Source organism: Amblyomma americanum, chromosome 11 (assembly GCF_052857255.1).
Source record: "Amblyomma americanum isolate KBUSLIRL-KWMA chromosome 11, ASM5285725v1, whole genome shotgun sequence".
In the NCBI taxonomy this organism is placed as follows: Eukaryota; Metazoa; Arthropoda; class Arachnida; order Ixodida; family Ixodidae; genus Amblyomma; species Amblyomma americanum.
Window position 1 is genome coordinate 10,011,584 of NC_135507.1, and position 18,586 is coordinate 10,030,169.

An 18,586-nucleotide genomic window follows, 5' to 3' on the forward strand; every position below is an offset into this window, starting at 1 on the left:
TTAGCTGTTGTGTTATAGGAACAGAGACAGCTTTATATTATGACAGCAGTAGTCTGCTGTTCCCTGTCCCGACGATATGCTGGAGGTCATCAGCATACATCGTGGCAAAGAACGAGATGGACTGTCCTTGTCATGAGATGAGTTGGCAGGTGCCAAATTTAAGAACAATCTTTGTTTATTTCAAGCCATGTTAGAGTTTACCACTCCGCAATTACGTTCTCCCCAGCCAACCACTCTTCTAGCCTGGCAACAGCAATGGGGAATTGCAGGTGTCCTTATAGACCATTTTCACAGCGAGGAGGAAAATAGCCTCGAACTCTGCGCGCGCATCGCCGCTCCTCCTCTTTGGTATGCGCTGGCGGCAGGGGCACCAAGGCATGCTACGCAAATATGTGTGTGTTACGCAGTCTTTTGCACAATGAAAGAGTTGAAAAGCATTTTGCGCCTAGATAACACCACGGATCGAGTCCCAAGGTCATCCGGCTACCACTGTGTTGTTGTCGGCTGTAGCAACAACTATTGGAAGCGTGAAAAATGACCTCCAGAACAGTGCGAAGAGCATCGACAGCTGCGGCATGTGTGTGGGCGCAGGCTGTTTCATTTGCACCGCTTCGCAGATGAAGGGCATTTTTGGATTGCAAGCATCAACCAAGCGAGTTTCAGCCTGACGGTCGCGTCTCATGCGTGCTCTCGACACTTTGTTGATGAGAGCGGATGTTCAAGAACGTAATTGCACGGAAGGTACAACTGGCAACAGAAGTTTACGGGAAGAGGTTGAGCGTAAAAAATATATTTCGGTAAAGTCACATAAGCCGATCACCTAGAATTTATGAAGGTATGAGAACATGCGTGCTACACACCTGTTAATAATACAAGGTGACTCGGTCGCAAGGCAGTGATAGAACATTTTTTTTTCCGAGAACACCCACCCTGTTCATTTCTGCTGCCGATAGTATGTGTGCATGCGGATATGTGAAAAAAAAAGTCATTCATTCGCACACGGGAATTTGTCTGCATCAAATGCACTAGAAAATCACCGTGCATGAAGGTAACTTTCACACAGATCAAAATTTGCAGGAGGCATACCGTGAGAGCTGACTACATGTGGACAAAAAAAAAAAAAGGAAAGAAATGCCCTGACCTCATTATGTTTCTCATATGTGAAGGCATCGTGCCTTAATGAGGGTGTTCATGAAAGATTTCGGTGCACTTTTTCGTCACTTTAAAATTGTGACACAGTGTCCAGATCACAAAAGCACTGGGCTAGAGCTCACTGCCCTGTATTGCCAGTTGCTGATACATTTTAATGAACACAGTTGTATCCCCTGCCTGGAGCCTAGGTCTAGAGTTCTGTTATTCAGCGCCACAATCGATTGACCGCAAGACGTTCCATTGTAAGAGTAATGGCAAGGGTGAAAAATTCGCTTCTCAGATATCCATGTCAGCCTTCATGAAACAAACTCATTGCCGTTAGCTTTTTGGACAGTAAACTGAGTGTATACACACTAGACCTACTTGAAAAATAAAATGCGACTACCATCACGCTTAAAACAGTCTTTAACTTGCTTCGCTAGCTTCCAACAATATTTCTAGCTAGTTACCCTAATCTATCTCTCAAACTCAGTCAAATATCAGGAAAAGTTGCTTGAGAGTTGCTGTACAACACTCCCTCGACCGCCTTCACAACCAGTGCGACGGCTACGTCATTTTTCACCACGTAGGTTACATCAAACTTGTCAGATTTTTTTTTCACGTTCTCAGTCATCATCACGACAGTGGAAGTGCCTGCGGCGCCATAATCCGCTGGTGTTCCAGTCATTTCTTGAATGGAACGACCTTACTGCTGCTTGAAAACCTTTTTCTATCAGTGCGCAATTTTAGAACACGAAAAAATGAATGTGGAAGCTCCGAACTACCGATTTCTGCCATCTGCGTCCTGTTTGGTGTGTGCACCGCGATTGCAATCGCACATACCAGCATGACAGTTGTTTCCAGACTAGACACTAGAGGGTGCCAGCTTCCCCATATGGCGACGCCCATGATAAAATGGTTTATATGCGACATTTAACTGTAATCAATCAAGCCCAACAGATTTTTTAAAATCTCAGGAACACAGTCAGCAGGCTTCAGCAGACGACGAGCAGCAGATGCCTGCCAAGGTGAAAAATCAGCCAACGTTGCAGAAAAGATCGAAACGTATCACCACATTGCTAATTCGAGGTGCAATGTGCTATATAAAATATGCTTTTTAAGCGGCTTGATAAATTTCCAGCTGCAAACTCATTCTTATTGTGATCATTTTGTTTCTTTCTCATTCTCAGTGTCTAATCACTCATTGAAGAGTAGTCTTATAGGCACTGCATTTGAGCTAAACTTCTAAAAACGTGATCAGACTTTTACAGTATCCACCGTGGTGGCTCAGTAGTTAGGGTGCTCAGCTACCGAGCCGGACGAGCAGGGTTCAATCTCTACCACAGTGGCCGCATTTCGACGGAGGCAAAATGCAAAAGGCACCCGTGTGCAGTGCGATGCCATTAGCTTGCTAAAGAACCCAAATTGGTCTGAATTAATGCAGAGCTCTCCACTACGGCCTCCCTCATAGCCCATGTGTTGCTTTGAGATGTTAAATGCCACAATTTACAACTTACAGCATCCCATCATGCTCCCTATGGAGCCTACTGTAAATGCAAGCTCAAGAAGAAACGACTTACTTCAGTGCATAGCCTGCACCACACATATGTAGAATGCTTGAGCAGTGAGCAACAGACAATGAAAACTGAGACTAGACAGCAGCCCATGGTTTTAAAGGACACTGCTCGTGGCTGCCTAGCTTGCATGGGGCTCCACTTCCAAGAAAGTGTTGCCTCTTGAACCTAGCAGATGCAAAGAGGTGTTGATTTCTTTGCAGGGTAGTGTGCTGTGTGATTTCGTCGCACGGTAAAGCTCTACACAAGGGTGACGCAGACAGTGTGTCAATTTGAGCGCATATGTGATGTGTAAAAAGAGAAAACAGCAACTTGATGTTATGAGTTTCATGTGAACACGATTACTACATGGTAGGAATACAAACACCCCTATGCGTTATTTTTTTAATGAGCAGCGTGGCATCATTTGTAACTGGCTGGCTGGCTAACCTCTCTTATAGAAGCATCATTACGCAAGGTGTCCACTGCAACAATATAAAAGGCACAGAAGGTGTACTCTGTTCGCAGTAGGCACTGCTTGCATTATGTTCCGGTCTGACAGTACAAAGCACTATTTTGCCTCAGAATGTCATGTTTCTATATATCGCGATACTTACATTGCATCAAATAGACTGGTCAGGTCTGGAAGGTGGTTAGTCAAGGATCAAAGAGGTTTGCTAGCACACTAAAACAGGGCAAGACACACACACACTCAAATAGGGGTCATAGACTCAAGCAATGGCAAGTGCCGATGGTTTCACTGTTATATGACAACACTAAGGGCAATGACAATTGCAGTAGCAAAAAAATACTGCATGTAGAGCAGGTTTCATTGAGTACTGTTAGCCTGGTACTTTCAAGCAAATACTCTGGCGATGAAACATTTTTCACGGTGTACTGAGTAGCGATGAAAATTCTCACTGATCAGGCCTAGGTGGAAGCATTTAGTTCACAGGAAAACATGGAAAATAACTTGCAGGAGACTGCTTCTCTGTTGTTGAGCCTTTGGTGACAAGCTCAATACTCAAATCGAGCTGTATCGAAAAAAGGAATGCATGATGGCAAATGCTATATTTACTTGCACAATAAAAACAATTTTTTTTATTTAAAATGTTCGTGAAAACGTAGGAACAGGGCCAGTGCTTTCTTTGTGCAGGGAATTTGTTTTGGCAATGACTTACATTTTGACAATTCAAATAACTGGAGCACTCATTAGATTCATCTCCATTGCTGCACCCAAGCAGATATCTGTGCTGAAAATTATCTACAAATAATATGACAATCCCAGGATGGGGCCCTAGTTTCCAGAAAGCCAGATTACTGCATGTGACATCCACAATCTGATCCTGCAGCACCAATTTATGTAAAACATGAAAGCATATTCTTTTTTTTTTTTTCAAAATCTGGTTAGAAAAGTGTACTCGCCAGAAACAACTTTCTTTTTCCACTGTGGCTACAAATATTTCTGTATGTATAAGACCCATGATTTGTTGTGTTCAAATTGATAGCAACACCTCTCGGGGAGGGTAGCTTATATTTATTTAGGTTTCTCCGAATACTAACTGAATTCAGGAAAGGTCCCAGTTAGAACTCTACATACTAAAGGCACCATTAAGTAATACACAAAAAGATTGTGTTAAGCACAACTTCTAAAAGATAACTCGTGATGCCACCTGCCAATGCAGACTCCTAAGAATGCTGCACAGAAAACAGCAGTTATACTAAATACACTGCACTTTATTTTTTCATAAAGAGGCTCTGAAAGGGGCCCTTAATAAAGTTGCGGTATTCCTAAAATGTTAAAGAACGCCGCTTCACAAATATCATTCAGCAAGAATTTTTTTAATGCGTTTTGTGGAACCTGAGTTATCTGTATTAAAAATCTAAATTTCAGCACCTTCGCACCTTTCCCTCTCCTCTTGTTACTTTTTGCATGCTGAAATGTCGGCACTCCTCTGCCACCCCCATCACTCGGCCCCTCCATCGGATGCTGATACGAGCCAGCCGGGCTTCCCCACGGTGGCTGAGCTTTATGACCCACCAGTACAGTGTACTAGACTGCCGGAGTGGACGCAACCACGCTAGCTGCGTGACGTCTGAGAGTTGGTACGGCGAACCAATGATAGTCCTCCACCGCTGACATAATGAGCACGACACGACGCATTGTACACAAATCCGGGCAAGAGCCTGGCAGTGCTGGTCGTCGCGAGGCATAGAAATCGGAATTTCGAAAAACGTATTGTAAATTATCGGCTTGCTTTTGAGGTCTTGTATGCAGCATGAACGCTCGGTGACCTGTTCTCTACAAAATATCAAGCATTATACAGCCAACCTCAAACTCCCTTTTAGAGACCCTTTAAGGCACTTTGCACACGTACTGCAAACTCACAGCTTTTTCTGAGAGTGCGTTATGGCTAGCACTAAGCTCTTCATTTCAGGCACATTTAGCATTCTTTATCATAAAAACAGGGTGTCTTTGTATGTGAACTAATGAACACAGCAAAAATATTTCACAAGGCAGCGAGCTTGGTAGGACGTCTTTCGCCATTTTCTTGGAAAAAGACTTTGCCACCAGTCCTAGTGTGTTTTTCTCTGAATTTCTTGCGTCATGGGCATTTTCAAAACAAACAATGATTCCATGATCACTTGGGTATTGATTTCATAACTCCTGGCTTTATTTTTACACTATTAAACTGTTTTGACAGTTTGTAAGAAATATTGAATGTTCATGTAAAATATTAACCATTCATTTTTTTTTGTGTTGGAAAACAAATGGATATGTTATAAGACTAAGAAATATTTGTTTGGAGTTGAATTATTAAATGGCGCTTTAAACAGTAAACCTTATGTAATCCTTACTTAGTGCCCATGCCAGACAGACATGTTTAATGGCAGTAAGTGCATAATGCCTTAAATTCATTAGTAACATTATTTTTGCAACCACATATTAAGATTAAATGTCATTCAACTTGAAGTGATAGCACTGAGAAAACAGTTGAACAGTTTTAGTTAAGAATATAAATTATTAGTTACAAGAAATTGTGTGTTGTGTAATAATTTTAATCGAGATGTGCTGAACCTCACACTTAAACAGTGAGGTTGACAACATTAACTCGAAGTAAGCTAGCAACTCAGTCTCCAACTTTTTAAAACAGCATCCTGATTTAAAAAAGCAATCTCAAAATCTGTTATAGCCCATTGAGTTTTTACGAGCAAAGCTATTTATTTTGACTACATCTAGGTCTACTACATCTAGGTGTTTCGTGAGAAATAAATAAACTATTGTGCCAGAGCAGCACAGGTTAGAGTACTTATTTCATGGAAAAATAAATTATGGGGACCTCAATGGGTTGTAAATGGTATTAGGCTAATGTTATTAATCTGTTTTCATGGTAGTGTACGAATGTGATTAAAACTTGAAGCATTAAGCATTTAATTCCAATAAACATGGCGTGGCAGGGGTATAACACTTGTCATCAGAGACCTGGCTTTACTTTAGAATGTGTTTGAATGACATATGTGATAAGCTGCTTCCCAGAACACAGGCACTGACTACTAGATGTCTTATCAGTGTTGTTGGTTCAACTGCTATCCTCTTCAACCTATCCTTTTTTAATGTAACTGTGTATGCATAAGCAAAATATATTTTGTGGGCTAGTTGGTGCACTTAATGGCACTATGCGTGTCATTTGTGTGTCTCTCATGGTGTCCATTTCCTTGTTTTATGCCACATCACCTTTGCGTAGCTCAAACGGGAGCTATGAGCACAGGTCCAGGAGGCCTAGCATGGCCACAAAAATGCCGCAACCACATATGGCAATGTATGTAATGAAAGAAATGCTGCACTCACAAATTAGCTAAATAATGCACCGTCACAACAACAACAAAAAGATGACACAGAGACAGTTGTCAGTGCTGGCTACATAATACCAGGACAAAGTCACAACATAAGGATACCACAGTTTTCACAATGCCTTGTCTCGTTAAGGTCCTCCAGGAAGCTGGAGATTTCTTTTGGATCATTCGTGAAATTCCTGACCTGAAAAACAGAAGACAAGAGGCAATGGAATGGAAACATGCAAATACCACTCCTGATGAAAATAGCACTGCATTTGAATCACCTTAGGTTAATGGAAAAGTAACTAATGATGTAGTGTGAGGAAACCACCATTATTATTGAGAGGCTACTTCAAAGTAGGAAAATGGGAACCCATTGTAGGCACGTTACTCAGCATGTTTGATGATGAATTTGCTAGCCCTTTCTTATGCTGAGCATCTCAAAATAAATAAATGGGTAGCAGATACCCAACTGATACGGAGATCAAACAGCTGAACACATCCTTCGGCCAAAAAATTCAACTCTGTGACACTCGAGGACCACTGCACAAATGCATGGTAGAAGAGCATTTCTCAAAAGTACGAAGAGGCAATGTTGATGTGGTTAGCTAGCAGCATTGACTGCAGGACAATCTACATGCTTTCATCCAAGCTAGTATATCTTAACACTGACAGACAAAATGCAATGCATTACATGCACATTCTGGATGATGGGGAGCTATATGTGCATAACTCCATCAACATGCTGTTTTCAGTGCCTCTTTTCACTGAAGTTACCGCAATAATAACAGTAACTGGCAGCCAATCTGTGTTCGTTAAACTGCCAATGAGTGGCACCTATGCCCTTCTTGTGGCCAGAATCAAAGCCTGCAATCAAATAAAGCTAAAACAGAAAAGAATTAGTACAACAAGCACGAAGGCAGTGCTAAGCATGAGTTTGAAGAATGAAATAAAAATGTGCAAACAGGGAAAAAAAGAAGAAAAAGAAAAAACACAGTGTTGTGGTGAGAAATCATGGTTGCTTTGCAGAAGAAATGCGTTAACACAATATGTAAACTACCAATCAGTGCTATCATGAGGGCATTGCAGCCAGTTAAGGCTAAAACACCAGCTGCTGCCTCCACTCACACTACCTGCCTAAAATGTCATCCCTCAAATCCTGCAGTGTTTTCAGCAGTGAAATGCTGAGACATTATGGCCCAAACTCTGAAAAGTTCTTTTTACTTTGGCCACTTCCTAATCTTACGTGAGGCCCCCCTTGCAAAGGTTACTGATGGAGGAAACCAGCATATTAGTAAAGCTCCCCTCGTCCATCCTCAAGTAAGCAACGGATGCCGCAGGTCTGGGTTCAAGGGCATATGTCATAACTTTTACGCGAATGCCTTTAATCAATAAAGAAAAAGAAGTTCACCACTAAATTTTAAACTGAACTGTTAATACGCAGACACATCCGACATTTTCTTCCGATTTTTGTTTACTCAACATGAAAAATGACTGTGGTTTAGCTCTGGTTAAACCTGGAGTGACACGATAGCTACATCTGGCCCAGTTGAACTAGCTCAGTCGAACTGCAAAGTCAGTTTTTCGCCGCTCCGTTTTGCTGGACGTCCCTTCTTCATCTTCGTCGCACTTGACACGGCGCATGCGCACAGCTGTTTGTTGCAGCTGTTGCGCATCGCGCCGCCGGCAGCAGCAGCTGCTCCGCACCGCGTGACCAACGGCCGCACCACGTGATCAACCGACGTAACCAACGGTGCCACCACGGAGCTCAAGTGGTGCCACGCTGAAAGCTCGAAGAGGTGGCGTAGTGTAGCTATCGCTACAAGATCACCACAGACGAGCGCAAAGCTAGGTGTCGTCCAGCAACACTGTCACGCCGACGACTGTCCATGCTGCCCTGACGTTATCTTTGGGCTGCACTCACACCACACTCAAGTCTTGTCGCCTTCCAGCAACAAGTGAAAGCGCGTATGCGCAAGCGACCATAATGTGGGGCAGCAGTGAGGTGAAGTGCTTGTCCAGGGCTGGGAGTGATGAAAGGATGCATGAAGGTAGCTTCGTGCCTTACACTGAGGAGGTACTAAGGAATCTTTCACTCAGGGCCCCTCAGCTTTCAGGCTGATGCAAGGTCGCCTCACTGCACTGAAGGCTTCCTTAGAAAGGCAGTGCTGAAACTTCACATCCTTTGCCTCTCTGCCTTTCTTTCTATTCTCTGCACTGCTAGCAGCCTATCACACGCCCTGTCGGCTGTCATTGGTCTATCGCCTAGTGCTTCAGCTTATATATGTCCTCATTGTGTTTACTGGCATATCGTCACACGTTCCTGAATGGCTTACTGTCTGTTGGCATCAGCTTGTCATTTATCATCATTACAAACATTTGAAAACATGCTAGTGAGCATGCCTTCCACTTCTGTTGTGTAAAAAAACCTTGCTACTGGTGTAGTTTCATTTTAGTAAACACAACGGGAGACGTGCAGAAGAAGCAGCAGCCTGAAAGGACATCAAAAGACTGAAAGAAATCCAAAAAAGACCTGAAAAAGTTTCTTTTAAGGCCCATTCAAGTCAAATGACACCAATAATATGTATCATATTGCTCTAATAACCAAAAAGGATGTTGTGAGAATCAAGTGAGTAACAATCCATCTCACCCAAAGAGGCACTTCATGGAATACAACAAGGGCAAACTCATGCCGCTTGTCAATCTTGTGCTTGTTATGTACAAACAGCTCAATCACCCGCTTGATCATGAAGAGAGGGGAGTGCTTTGACCTGGAAAAAAAAAAGAAGCATAATTTGGTGCACCATGAGGGTGAAAAAAAAATACACACATACTCAGTTTCATAAAAACCCTACTTGCACAATTAACCCACCCCATATGCTAGGTATTGGAGCTTGAAATTAGTTTCTTCTCTGCCCAACAAACCTTCCACCGTACTGTGAGCCCTTTCAGAAACTGCTTCTCATTTTTATTAAAAGAAAATTTGTTCCTCCAAACAGTCTATGCTGAGCTCATATTCCAGGAGTGCCCACTTAGTAGATATGTCTAATCACTCCACGCCGATTGGTTAAAGGAGCTCTGAAAGGGGCTCTCAATAAAGCTGTGGTACGCCTAGGATGTTAAAGGATGCCACTTTTGAATATATTCAGTCAAGAATTTTTTTGATACGTTTGTTATGTGCTGAGTTATTTGTAGTCAAAATCTGAATTTCATCGTTTTCGCACATTTCCCTCTCATCACATCACTTTTTGCACACTGCAGGGTCCATGCTCCTCCTCCAGCCCCACCCACTTGGGCCACCTCTGGCTGGGGACACAGGCGGGAATCCCCCAGGAGGCCATACTTACTGACCTAGGGTGCTTGGATGCAGCTTCCTTTGTTAGGGTGACCAGCTCGAAAGGTGCAGCAGACTGGCTGCAGCCATGGTAGCTGCGTGACGTCTCAAAGAATCTCTTAACTTACATAAGCAGGAGTGTAAGTGGAGGAAGGTGCAAGTATGACAAAACAGCCACAAAGGGCTCACCAATTTTCGTGAGCAATTGTGAGTTCTCTGCTGAGTGTAGAAGTATACTGTTTTGCTCAGGTGTCCATGACTACACAATGTAGTGATTGAGCAAGTTTATGTACGCTCCTTAGAAGGTGTTTCAGGACCCCTTTAAAGACTCAAATGTACAGGTGATGGCCGTGCGAGTCCAGCTGACACAGCGTTCCTGTTACGACATCTCAGTTACAAATTCACTTGCCACTGCACCAATAATTGTAGCGCAAAAATGAGTATGAAAAAAACTCATGCTATAAATACTTACTTTTTGTGTTTAGGCATTAGGAAGCTGGAACAGACAGCCGTGTTTGATTTAAATGCAATGAGAGCTTCTACTCAACTAAAGCGATCTGAGAAGACGACGTTTGTCGTTTTTCAGAACAAGAGAATATGCTCAGTTTAGATCATGCTCATTTGGAACACATCCACTAGTTAGATGGTTTCAAAAAATAGATCCTGGTCTCAAGAAAGCCAATTAGTCTTGGAAAGCCACCTGTTAATCTTCAGCAGGCATGCACAAATTTTTGTTCAAAATCTTGCAGTGGTTTCAAACTGCGAAGTCAAAACACCAGGATTTGTCAGTAAACATAAAAAAGATTGTGGCATTTCATATTTTTCTGAGGATGCACATGACATGAGAAACAAACTGAAATAATGCTATCGCAGAGGAGAAAATTAGTTCACATGACTATGTTAAAAAATCAGCTGCTAAGCTAAGTGCTAAGAGAAATATTATCAACTGTGATCGCTAGACAAAGTAAACAGGCTAGTTGCAATATGAAGAGAAGTAAGCGTTAGTGAGGTTTTTTTCAGAGGTCACTAGGGAGATGGGGGGATGTGGACTGCACTCAGTGCAGTGATGAGAAGTGGCAACGTAAAAGCATAAGCCCACTGTGGTAGCCATTGAGCCGGAGTCCCCAGGTTGAATCCCAGCTGTAGCAGCCGCATTTTGATAAAGGTGATATGCAAAGGTGCCCAGATGCTATGTGATGCCAGCGCGTATTGAGAAATCCCAAAAGGTCTGGATTAATCCAAAGTCCTCCACTGCTGCACCCATTTACAAATTTACAAATTTTTTATAGGAAAAGTACAAGGAAACAAGGTGACTGCAGTAATGGCGCTACACTTGTCACTATGGCCTTCGAGTATGAAATGTTGCAAGCAGCAAAGAAAACATACTTGCTCATCACTGTAGCCTTATTTACAAGTAGAGCAATCATATGCATATATACACTCAATTTACATGCTAAGATACCTTTTGTACATTTCTTGCCATTTTATCTGCCCTGTTAATTTCCACAGCAGTAATCCAGGCTTTTGTCCATGTCAAGAAATGTTTTTGTGTTTATTTCTTTGCTAGTGTTTCTTTTCTGATAAATTATTACACGCTTGTTTCACTGCTAGAGGAAATTAACACAAATATATTCCCTGAGTGGGCTTTTTTTGTGATGCATTATTGAACTAGCCCTCTTATGGTACAGAGCGAGCATCATATCCAGCTAGGCCAATAGGATGTGTTTCACGGCGTGTCATGTCTCAGGTGCCGCTGACCCTAGTGACCTCTGGAAAGCAGGCTAGAGTTCAACAAGGCTGTAACCGTGCAGTGCAGAATGCATGGAAGAGAGTTCAACTATTCACATTTTCATCTAGTCTGACTGTGTGGTCGTTCCACATGTAAATGGCTTGAAATAAGGCCCTCATCGGCACATGAAGTATAAATGTGGGCTTTCAACAATGAAATGGTATTTTTTTTTTTTCAGGCAACAAGATGAAAGGTACATAAGAAAAGTAGACACTCTTGTACATGCAGAGTGCTCAGAGTTAAAGATAATAAAGAGCACAGAAAGGCAACACAGAAAGTGAGAACTTACCCATCTGAGAACGTGAAAGGCATATCTTCCATTTCCGAACAAAGGTCAACACAGATAACCTGTTTGGGGAAAAAAAGAAAGCGTTGAACCTTATTTTTCAAAGCCATACCGATTCCCACAATACATGCCTCGACAACTTTATGCAGTAAAAAATTGAGGCATCGTTCACCAAATGAGTGCCAAAATGGTCAGTGTGTTTTATACTCTCTGAGATTACAATGCTGGCATGTGTAAAAGTATGTTTTAGTGATGGCCTAGTGGTTGAGCATCTGCCTCGCATGTGGGAGGTGCGAGGTTTCATCCCCAGTGCCGCCGGGTACCCACCAATGGGTGCAATGGGTACAAGCTTCCCCTGGCCTGGTGCTCGGCTTATTAGGGGTGAAATGCTTGAAAAATGGGTCTTTGACCCCGCCTTGAGTAGTCGAAAACACCTTGTGCCATGGCACTCTTTGGCCATAGGTGCCCTTGCGCTATAAAAATCCATCATCATCTTCATCATGTTTCAGTGACAACTCAAGCAAGTGATTACCTGTCAAAACAAAAGAAACTGAAGCCCTCAACAAACAAGTCCCCTTATGGCTGTGCACAGGCATTGATATCTAATAAAACACCAGCTGTTCCCATGAATACAAAGCATAGCAATGCCGGTGGAAAATATACCATATGAGTCAACTCAAAATGCAAACAGGAAAGCTTTACCACGGTCTTTGCACCACCAAAGTGAAAATCAAGTGCACTAAAAGGCGACTATGCCTAAAGTAAAATCTCGTTTTGCTGCTCCGATGTCAACTGTCTTGTCAGCATTTCGGTCGACACTGAGTATACATTAAATTCAATTCCGCATAACTCAGAGCTGTATCTTCGCCGACCTACAAATTTCTTTTGTCCAGAAATGCATGGCTATCTTACCATGAAAACATAATATGATTAACATCTGTGATGCAAGACTAGTGAAAAATTGTCTCAGCTGTGTTGTATCCCTGCCATTTCATTCTCAATGGATGCACATAACTGTTTCTTAGTCTTAAACTAAACCACTGGCAATACTCACCTGCCCATTTAGAACCATCAGTGTACAAAATATTGCCAACTGTTTTTGCTCTGCGGAGCAACAAACCAAACACAGTGAAATCTGTCACTGGGCTCCTGTCTTTTTTTCTGCTAACGGCTAAAACCTGCAGTAAAGTCTAAGGCCTACAGACTTTGTAACAACCTGGGTTACCACAATGACTGCAACAGGATCAGGGTCACATGGTGGCGGTGCTCACGTGTCAAGTGACTGTGAATCTACAGCCATCACATGAGCAGTCACATGACTTATCTCCGATGCTGACAGTCTACGCTACAATGTTGATGGTGTACACTGCAATGACGATAGTCTACTCTACGTTCTTGATGGCCTGTGCTCTGAATCTGCTGAGGAGGGCTTCATACTACAGCTTTCGCTGTAAAAAATTACGGACCTCCATTGTCACCCATAGGATGCTGTACAGAGAATGACAGCAATGAGAACACCTTCACATCAGCTTTGGAAATTGCTGCAGAACCTGCAGTGAGTCAACTTCAGCAACTACTGTGGCTTTTTCAGAATAACTTTCGACATTCACGTGGGAAATCATGTGGTGCCACATTGGTAACTCCTGTAGAAGTCCACAGGCTGAGGTTCACTTAGCACTGTGAGGAGGACGATGTTATGAGGAGAAGACAGGTGTGGTGACTGTCATGCAAAACCCTACACCCTTCCCTGCTCGGTGGTTTTCAAAGTGACTATGGGGGATGCCGAGGCTTTGCAAGGATGTGCTGACGCGAACTCTCAAAAGCGTAGGCCGCACAACTATTGCTGCAAAAGAGCATAACTCTGTCTAATAAACCTCCTTTGCTAGTGACTGCACAAAAAGCCTGCTAATCATCAGCCAAGCACCGGGTCTCGGCGGAAAATAAGGTGAGTTTTTCACGAATCATTACAGGATTAAATGCGGATCTCAATTAAATATCAAGTGTGTGTTTCACTGAGTTACAATCCAAATCCATGTGGCTCCCTCTTATTGACAGGCTGTTCCTCACTGAATATTACAGAAAATAAATAAAAGGACAGCTAAAACAGTACTGTGACAGCTGCAATTAATGGTTTCATAGTAAGCCAATTACAAGTTTCCTTCGAGATTTCTTTTCTTTTATTATGTTACAAGTAGGTAAAATACACTCAGCATGAGCATGAAAACACAATAGGCCCCCAGCTAATACACGAATCTCTTGCCTCAGCTTTTGACAGCATGAGCGTGATGAAGCGATTACAGTTAAAGCCCAGAGTGCAAAAGTTAAAGGTCACTTGAATTTAATTGTTATAACAACTAATTTCTCATGGCCACAGACATTTATCAAAACTATTAAATAACAGAGGGGCTGTGGTTAATGGCTCACACAATGCACCTGAAGGGACCAAGCAACTATGGTCATTATAAAGTTACAGTAATTCCAACGATACTCGGATGCAACCCAAGTCTGCAGTGTTCTGCCCACATTCAGGACCACCGTACAGAATTCCTCCGTGACAAAAAGTAGCCCATTGTTACAGCTTTTCTAGTTACCCAAACAAAGAGCTAATCACAAGGCGAAATTATTAGTTCAATGAGTTTGATGCCGCTGGCTTGTTTGATATAGAAAAACATTAAAAACATGACAAACCAACAAGCACAAAGTGCCATGTTAGGTAATTAAGAAGCTGATTTTGTTTACTGCTGTGATAGCGAAATAACACAAGATTTCACGGAGCCCAATGTTACCAACTGCTGGTCTTTAAGTTGTATCCCACTAAAACAATTTCATGGAAAAAAATTAGAAACAGCACTTCACAGGGCATCAAGTATAAGGTAGGAGTTTCGGATCTGTGTGTAAAACAAGTGATGGAATAGCACAGTGCCCTATTAAAACTAAAAATGAACTGTGACGAAAAGAAATACAAGAAACAAAAAATGGCGTTTCAGCTTCGTATGTCTCTCGAACAAAAAAAAGACGTTTTGGCTCCCGGAAGCCACACGGGAATCAAAACGTCGTGTTTTTCCTTTTGGTCAGAGTCCATTTTTAAGTTTTAATATGGTTAATAAGAACAGAAAGTTGGGCTAGTTGGTGTGGATTCATACTTAGTAGCGCAAAAAACGAGGACAAAAGCGAACGAGGAAACACAACACAAACGCAGGCACAACACAAGACCGGACGAGATTTCATCCAACTCTTGGCTTCAACACAGTGCCCTATTTCTAGCGTGAACAGGGTAATCCGAAACAGCTATTTTTTCCTTAGTACGAGAACTGGCTGTTTGTGTCCAGTGGCGGAAAAATTTTGCTCCAATGAAACAAGTCATAAGTAGGGGTTGGAGTTTCCAGCTTTCATTTTTAAAAAATTTCATAGACTTTTTTGAGTGTTTATTTCAGAACACAGCTCTAGTTCTTTTTGGAGAATATTATTTTCTATGGGAGAATTATATTACATTATATTTTTTTGGTATTCCTGTGCAGTCAAAACATTTAATTTTGCCGTTTGCAAGCATTATATATTATATTTCTTTGGTATTCCTGTGCGGTCAAAACTTTTACTTTTGCCGTTTGCAAGCATGCGCAGTAAATTCATGAATTAATGTACAAATGGTCATACTTAGAGCTGTGGTGGTAGAGCGAAGTACTAGTGCCAATAAAAAAGAAGTAACAGAGGTGAAGTGAGGAGCTGTCACACAAAAATGCAAGTATAAATTTACTTCTAAAAACTGAGTTATGAGCTTTGAGAGTTAGGCTGTTTTGCTGTGTTGAACGAGAGCATGGGGAATTACATGGGCTGTGTGTATAGGCAACGTTGGTATTACCGCTGAACCGTTGCGCTAGCCAGAGCATGACACTTTTCTGTGACAGTTTCAAGTCATTCTCCTTACATGCAGTGGAGAAGCCTGCTCAACCAACTAACAGCCCTCAGCATGTGACGACAGTGAACAAGAGTGCTTTGTTACCAGATTGTGAAAACCTGGAGCCTCCCTGTCTGCAGAGGCATGTAAAGGAGCAGAGCAATGCCTCAAAATGCACAACTACGTTAATGCACTGGTTCGAATGTCTTGCCATGCCTCAGGCTTCTATGCGCTGTCAGTTTTAGTTTTTACTTAATGTAACTGCTACTCAACAGCCAGCTACCTGCGGTGCACATGTGAAGGATAATGCCCTTTTTCAGTTAAAACCAATTTCCAAGAATTGAATTCGATGCACTTTTATCAGCTTTTTTTTTTTCAGTTTAAACCAAAAAATCGAACCCCTAGCTAAAAGTAGGTCTCAGAAGACTTTGAACTATATATTTCTTTGATTATTTTTATCATTTTGTTATAAACTAGACTGTTACAGCGCGTCTTGTGTGTAATTCGAGTCGGCAGCACGGCCTTCGCCGTGCAGAAAAAAACGGCGTCTCTTGTTGCAAATCACCTCGCCATGCAGTTCAAAACTGCACCGTATCACGCAATCTGCCCGAAACCTGCGTGATCAGCACTCGTTACGCAACGCCTGGGCGCTTGGGCGTTCACCTCGACGACCCGAACAGGCGAACGGCGAGAAGTCTCGAGACGTACTAAAGGGCGTTGTGTGGGCGGTAGACACCCGATGCATTCTCTTTTCAGACTGTTTGCTCAGCACCTTCGCCCCTGCCGTCAACGGCTCAATAAACTCGGCTGGCTGAGTACCTAGGCCCCCAGGCGTCTAAACTATCCACTCATAAGCGCGCGATACAAGCAGATACCATCAATTAAGAGAGTCGAGTAAGGTCCGCACTCCTGCGTGATCGGATTCAAATATTACAATATCAGACTGACGCGTATTTTCACGAGAAGAATGACCGGTGTACTGCGCTTCGGAACAACTTTTGGCCCTTCAGTTTTCGACTATGGATAACACTATGCGAACAGCCGGAAGTAGTAAACCAGTGAACCTTTACGCTGACACGTTACAACACTATGCAAGCAGCCAAGTCTCTGTACATCGGCGATGAAAATCGAATCGCACCCGACCTCGGGTCGTGCTTAACGTTTCAGCACACGATTAAAGGCAGGACGGATCTGTCTGCAACGGCAAATATGTTTCCTTCACCGGATGTATCAAAAAGAGTCAGGAGGGGCGGGTGATAAGATATATTGACAGACAAGCGGCTGCTTTCTCCAAACTCGAAAGCAACCGATCCTTCCTTACGATTCTCTCCGGGCAATTCACTCGAGGCAGGATTCTCTCGACGGGCACACTGTCTCTGTCTACCGAAGGTGCGCGGCTGATTCGAGAATCCTTCACGACGTTGTCGGAGTCCGAACCCGCCTGGGCCAAGTCGATCTTCACGGCATCCCACAGATCGTGCGGACTGGAGGAGTCGCTGTCCTCTTCGCTGTCTTCAAGGCGCGAGGGAACCTTTACGTGGACAACCTGGCTCGTCGCCGGCACATTCTCCATGGCGGCGGAGCCAGCTTGGACTGCCAGCAGCGTCGTGTCTTCAGTGCTTTCGACTCCGAAGTCGAAATTACTTCCCCTGGTTGCCGCCATGTTTACGGCGGACAGCTGCTCCGCACTCAATGAGTGCGTTCAATTTTTCTTCCTCCATGCTCCCACTATTGAGCGACGTCATAGACTTGGAGCAGTGCACACCAGCGCGTACGAGCAGTGCACACCATCGACGTCAGGATTTGTCTAGTGCGCGCTACTGTGGTTTGTTTGTTTAAAATTACTAAACGTTCAAGCAATGCCCCCTGAAGAACATGCCTGAAGTATCGGGTTTTTCTGCGCGCCGTAGAGCGCGCGTCCGCTGTATGGCGGCGCTGTCAGCTGACCCTCTAGCAGACGACACGCAGGCAGCACAGAATTTTCTTGTGACTGCCGTTGCAGCAAAAAGTATGCCTTCTGGTGCGCTGTTTCTTATATTATTTGTGTGGTCTGTCTAGTGTTACCGTTTGACAGGTGATGCATCGATGACTGCAGTTGCTGGAGGGAGTAGCGAGCGAAAATGCATTGCTGTTGCGTTCCGTTTTGCATGTTCAGTCAGCGAAACAAGAAACCCAGTGTTTCGTTCCATGAAATTCCTGCCGACTTACAACTCCGGGAAAGACGGCTCAAGGTAATTTAAAAAAAAACGCATCCAAACACAACATCAATTATTCTGCAGTCTGTAGCTTGCATTCCCAGCCAAGGAAATGCTACTGTCGACAGTTTGTCTGCCTATCAAGACTGGGGTGGACTCTTTTACCCGACGTCAGCGCTCCTAAGAGTGTTACAGGGCCTCAAGAAGTTCGTCGATATCATGCTCAAAGACCGAACGCATCTTCAAAGGCCACTGGATACATGCTTACTCTGCAACTAGTGTGAATAAAATTGTGGGTTTGCCTGTCCTGACCTGTGAGAACGAGGATAGCGGCCACAGGGAAGCACTACCGCATATTGTACGCAAGAAGTTCATCAAACCGTTGCTAACAAACCATGCACTTGACATAACAGACATGCAATTAAGAATTATCGCAGTTGCGAAGATGTACAACAAGAAACCTCTTTCCTGAAAATTCTTGAAACTGCAGTAAGAAACGATTTCCGCCGCCTACATCGCACCGACGCATGCCATTTTTTCTTGTAAGTGCGCACGTGTCTGTGCCT

The 18,586-nt window shown here is 43.2% G+C and overlaps 1 protein-coding gene across 2 annotated transcripts in view; it reads right to left on the reverse strand.

The window, feature by feature from the left end:
* LOC144111170 (BRISC and BRCA1-A complex member 1-like) overlaps positions 1-17,536 on the reverse strand; it is a 29,090-nt gene extending 11,554 nt beyond the window's left edge. The window contains exons 1-6 of one of the 2 annotated variants that reach the window (XM_077644334.1): positions 17,147-17,536; positions 11,934-11,992; positions 10,328-10,351; positions 9,172-9,292; positions 6,642-6,723; positions 3,302-3,326 (exon numbers count right to left, since the gene is read on the reverse strand). In XM_077644334.1, coding sequence (XP_077500460.1) covers positions 3,302-3,326; positions 6,642-6,723; positions 9,172-9,292; positions 10,328-10,351; positions 11,934-11,992; positions 17,147-17,488 — 653 coding nt within the window. In that variant the 5' untranslated portion in view covers positions 17,489-17,536. The remainder of the gene's footprint in view (positions 1-3,301; positions 3,327-6,641; positions 6,724-9,171; positions 9,293-10,327; positions 10,352-11,933; positions 11,993-17,146) is intronic. The other variant, XM_077644335.1, reaches the window with a different exon arrangement.
* Positions 17,537-18,586: the final 1,050 nt, after the last annotated feature.